The sequence below is a fragment of the Aplysia californica genome, unplaced genomic scaffold (assembly GCF_000002075.1).
Source record: "Aplysia californica isolate F4 #8 unplaced genomic scaffold, AplCal3.0 scaffold00281, whole genome shotgun sequence".
Taxonomy (NCBI): Eukaryota; Metazoa; Mollusca; class Gastropoda; order Aplysiida; family Aplysiidae; genus Aplysia; species Aplysia californica.
Genome location: NW_004797551.1, coordinates 648,618 through 653,957, shown reverse-complemented (window position 1 = coordinate 653,957; position 5,340 = coordinate 648,618). Strand labels below are relative to the sequence as shown.

At 45.4% G+C, this 5,340-nt stretch overlaps 1 protein-coding gene across 1 annotated transcript in view; it reads right to left on the bottom strand.

Annotated features, from left to right (window-relative positions):
• LOC101855574 overlaps positions 1-5,340 on the bottom strand; it is a gene marked incomplete in the record, with an annotated part of 16,285 nt that overhangs the window by 9,598 nt on the left and 1,347 nt on the right. Inside the window, 3 exon segments of the mRNA XM_013084248.2 lie at positions 29-191; positions 1,402-1,583; positions 4,494-4,616. Of these exon segments, the coding sequence (XP_012939702.1) occupies positions 29-191; positions 1,402-1,583; positions 4,494-4,616 (468 nt within the window).

The window sequence follows — 5,340 nt, the reverse complement described above, 5'->3', positions numbered from 1 at the left end:
CAGGGGAGGAGAGGGGTTCAGAACTGACCAGACGGCCCGTCGGTAGATGACTGGCATCCAATAAACTCAAATCGGAGGCTGGCTGCCCGCCCGTTGTTGTCCTGGTCTGTGATGTACAGCCGGATGTATCGCGCCACCTGGGGGGAGGGGATGTCCAGTGTCTCGTCTGACAGGCTGGGGTCAGGGCTCATCTGTGGCCCGGGAGGGAGGGGGGGGGATAGAGAGAGATATAGTGGGTTAGTGGTGGGTGGTTGGGGGTGGGGTAGAAAGATAGAGCGTTAGTGACTAGTCCCAACTCACCAAATGTTCGGGTACCTTATCTTGTCTAATCTTATCTTATCTTATCTTACCCGATCTCAACCCATCTCATATCCTCTCCTCTCTTCTAATTTCATACCATCTCAACACATTACATCTCACCATATCTCACCCCTTCTTATCTCATCTCATCTCACCCCATCATATCTCATTTCATCTCATCTCATCTCCTTTGCTTTTATCTCATCCTTATCTCATCTCATCCCATCTCATCTCATTTCATCTGCTGTCCTTTCCTCTCATCTCCACTTCTTTCATCTCATTTACCCCATCTCATTTCACCCCATTTCACCCTGTCTCACCTCATTTCTTCTCATCTCACCCCATCTCACTTCTACTCACGCCATATCACCCAATCTCATCTTAGCTCATCTCATTTCCTCTTAACCCCCGCGGGGTAGTGCCACTGGCTGAAATGTCTTTTGCCCATTCCCAAAGGGGGGACATATCTCGTTCATGCATAGTAGAATTGTAAATGGGCGGACTCATGTCACGCTCATAACTGTGCCTGATCTACAACAGGGAACTGCTGTTTTTTTCTTTCCTGATCTTTACAATTTACTGTCGTCATTTTCCCCTCTACTTCTTTTGTATGTTTGTCACACTCTTGTGACCTGCTATTTCCGGGGTGCCTTGATAGTCAAAGCAGACCTTGTGCTGTTGAAGCAAGAGAGGTGAGCAGTCTAAGTCTGATTCCCTGTTGACACCCACCCCTTGGCGCTCATATGACCTTATGCAGTTGCGAGCGCCGTAAAACCCTGTACTATCTAAAAAGAAAAAATTCCTCTTATCTTACCCCCAGTCTCACCTAATATCATCTCCTCTCATCTCCCTTCCTTTCATCTCATTTCACCCCGTCCACCCACCTCTCCCCATCTCATTTCACCCCATCTCACCTCACCTCATCCCCCCCATCTCATCTTATCTGATCTCATTTCACCCCATCTCACCTTTTGTCATATCTCACTACTGATCACGTTCTCTATTCTCATGTCCCACCATCTTACCGCATCACATCGCATCCCCCCCCCCCCCTTCCACCTCATCTCACCCCACGTCACCCCATCTCATCTCACAACTGACCACATTCTCCGGGTACTTGACCCAGGCGACCCCGTCGTTGCTGTGACCCACGGCCATGGCGGTGACCTTTGCTGACCCCGTCTGCTGCAGCTGGACCTTGCTGACCAACATCTTGTTGCCGAAGTAAACCTGGAAGTACCGCTCTTTTCTCACCTGCCCGTTGTGCACGAACGGACTCCAACCTAGGGAAAGAAAGGGGGGGAGGGAAGGGGGGGGATAGTGAGGTTTTTTTTAGGTTTTAGTAAGAGTTTACAGTGGGGCAGTATGAAGATCTACTGACCATAGGGAAGAGACGAAAATTAAAATGGTATTTGCATGTCACAAGATCCACAGGACTTGCCAAAATAATCCTACAAGGAACCTTACATGGAAAGAGAACGAGAAGAAGGCAGAGAAGGAGATGGGAGGACAACATTACAGAGTGGACAGGAAAGACGATGGGTGACAATCTGAGGAAAGCAGAGGACAAAGATAAATGGCGAGCGCTGGTTGTCAGACGCAGTGGTGCCCCAACGGTTGCCTTAACCACGGGATAGAAGAAGAGGAAGAAGAAAGTAAGAGTTTTAGGGCACTTGCAACACAATACGGTCGTAATACAAGTGCTGAAGAATAGAGGAGTTACAAGACAGTAAAATACAGAAAAAGGAGGGGAGATTAGGACGACTGATGTTTGTTGATAGGAAAGAAGGAGCAATTCACATCAGAGCACCCGCCAACCCACCCACAGGGGAGATAATGTGGGGTTATGTGGCGGTTTGGGGGGGGGGGTAGTAGCAAATTATCCGTTCTGGTCACTTGGCGCAGTTCTGTGATAGGCCCCAGAAGTCCGTTGTAGTCACTCTCCTGCAAGCTCTATGCGCTTCACAATATTCTATAATAATACCACAGCAGACCTAAGAGCATTTTGAAACAACCTTAACTTCCTGGGAAGCGTACAGTGCAAGCTGGCATTTAAAATAAGATAAGATATTACTTTATTATCCCAGAGGGAAATTTTTCTTGGCTGTACAGGACCGTAAAAACACATGCAAGTATACATAAGAAATTTAAATGATATAAGTATACATAAGAAATTTAAATGATATATTACTCTCATTAAAATTCACTATGAAAAGAGAAGTAAAGCTGAGAAAATGTACGTATTACATCATAATAATATACATCATTCAACCACATGCAGGAATTAAATTACAAGACCTTTGAGGTTATATATAGACACATACTCTAAAGAGCAACGCACATCTATGCTCATTCTGATAAAAGCCTTGCTAGACGGTAAAAAAATACGTGTTTTATATCTTTCTATCTTTGTTTTTGGAGGTACATATCTGCCGCTGCGTGATCTGACAATTTGCGTGGAAAGGGGTGTGATGGGTCGTTTATAATGATTTTTATCTTCTTTATACATCAATTCTAGTAAAATCATATCGAGAGATCTTGCTTGCTTTCTTAATGGTTCTGTCAAATATTTCTTTATCTTTCACCCTACAATTCCCAGCCCAGCAGCAAAGACAAAATAATAGCACGCTTTCAATCATAGAATGTTATAAAAGGGAGTCCAAAACACGGAGATCTCTAAGAGCCTCGTCGACACTGAGACGCGCTAACAACGGACATACTGACAAGATCTTTCGCTGTTTATAAGGACACAACGTCGGGCCCGCGGCTCGGACCCCCGAACCCCCTAACCCACAAACCTCTACAACATGAACAACGAACTATACAACCGTTGGGGGTTCTCGTGGCCTAGAGGTTAAGGTATTCGCCTCTCATTCAAAGGTCCTGTGTTTGAATCCGGGTGGCGACGGAAATAAGAAGATTATTTCCTTTCACCTTCTTCTTGCTCTCTCGCAATGATTTGTCGTCCGCTTTCGTCTCCACTTTCTGCCCCCACCCCCTCACCTCCTTTGCCCCCCCTCCTCTAGGCTCCTGACTCTTTCTTCAGCCTTTCCACTGCTTCTCCTTCTATCCTTCATACTGTTGTCTTTCAACCACACCCCTGATCTTCTGGTAGGAAAGATCTACACCTAGCCCTCTCGGATAAGGGCGAAAAATCTCGGAGGTCCAGTGAGCAAGTTGCGCACGATAAAGACCCCTTGGCGGTCTAATGTCGATAAGAGTAGGCTTCAGCCGCCACCCGGGCAGAAGTCAAAATTTCCTACCACAATAAAAAATGTTTAATGTGTTCCGCAAGCTGATATGACCTTATGCAGTTGCAAGCGCCGTAAAACACCCCCCCCCCAAAAAAAAAGACAACAAATAATAATAATAATAATAATAATAATAAATAGCATTTGTATAGCGCATGTCCCCACTCGAAAGCAAGCTCTATGCGCTTTACACTATATTATTACCCCAGCAGACCATAGAACACTCCGAAACATTCTCAGCTTCCCGGGAAGCGTACAGTGCAAGCAGCTGGTTAAGTACTCAAACACTAACAAACTGACAAGATCTTTCACTGTCTATAGCTGGGTACCCATTTTCACCTGGGTGAAAGGGGGGGGGGGGGAATTCGTGAAAAGTACCTTTCCTAAGGACACAACGTCGGGCCCGAGGCTCGAACCCCCGAACCGGCAACCTCACGATTACGAGTCCGGTAGCCCAACAAACTAACAAACAAAAAAACACCCCCGGGGCAGTACCATTGACTGTAGTGTCTTTAGGTCATTCCCAAAGAGGGGACATTTCTCGTTCAAGCACAGTAGAATTGTAAATGGGCTGATTTATCAATGTTACGCTCATAACTGTGCCTGATCTACAACAGGGAACTGCTGCTTTTTCTTTCCTGATCCTTACTATTGTCATTTTCCTCTACTTCTTTTGTATGTTTGTCACTCTCTTGTGACCTGCTATTTCAGGGGCGCCTTGATAGTCGAAGCAGACCTCGTACTGTTAGAGAGATGAGCAGTCTTAGTCTGATTCCCTGTAAAGATTTCTCTGTTGACACCCACCCCTTGGCGCTCATATGACCTTATACAGTTGCGAGCGCCCTAAAACCCTCTACTATAAAAAAAAACCAAAAAAACAAACAAACAACAAAAACAAAAACATCACAAGAGTCCAGGCAGTAGACCGCTGGCGCCACCTACCGGTGACATCATTGAGCCGGCCCTTCGTCGGGCCTTTCCCTGATAAGGAGTAGTGCGAGCTGCTTATCTGGCAATTCTGTATGACGCCGCTGGCCATTCCCAGAGGGCCCGGGGTACATCCGGCTGTGTGACGTCACAGACAGAACGCATTGCATCATGGGTCAGGTTTTTTATGATGCGTGTGTGTGAGTGGGGGGAGGTGTGTGTGTGGGGGGAAGGGGGTGTTGGTGTGTGTGTAGGTATTTGTGTTTGTGTGTGTGTGCGCGTTTGTAATGGTGTTGGTGTTTGTGTTGTGTTTGTGCGTTTGTGTGTGTGAGTGCGTAGGTGTTTGTGTGTGTGTGTGTGTGTGTGTGTGAGTGTGTGTGTGTGTTTTTGTATATATGTGTGAAGGTGTTTGTGTATTTGTTGTGTGTGTATTTGTTTGTGTATGTGTTATCTATATTTGTGTTTGTGTATGTGTTTTTGTGTGTTGGTGTTTGTGTGTGTTTGTGTGTGTTTGTGTGAGTGTGTAGATGTATGTGTATTTGGTGTGTGTGTGTGTGTGTGTGTGTGTGTGTGTGCGTGTGTGTGTGTGAGTGTGTGTTTGTTTGTGTGTGTAGGTGTTTGTGTGTGTGCCTGGTTCAGTCATGTTAACATAACAAATAGGTTTGTAGCTATTATTATCATTATCATCATCATCATCATTATCATTTTTTGGTAAGCAGGGTAGGAGGGAGAGTCTTGTTTTAATTTTAGACAAAAATAAAATAACAATATAAAATGTTTAAATTTGTTTAATAGCTCAACGTTTCGCCCTGTGGGCTTCCTCAGGAGCAACTGAGAGAAAAACTAAACGAGCGCTGTATAT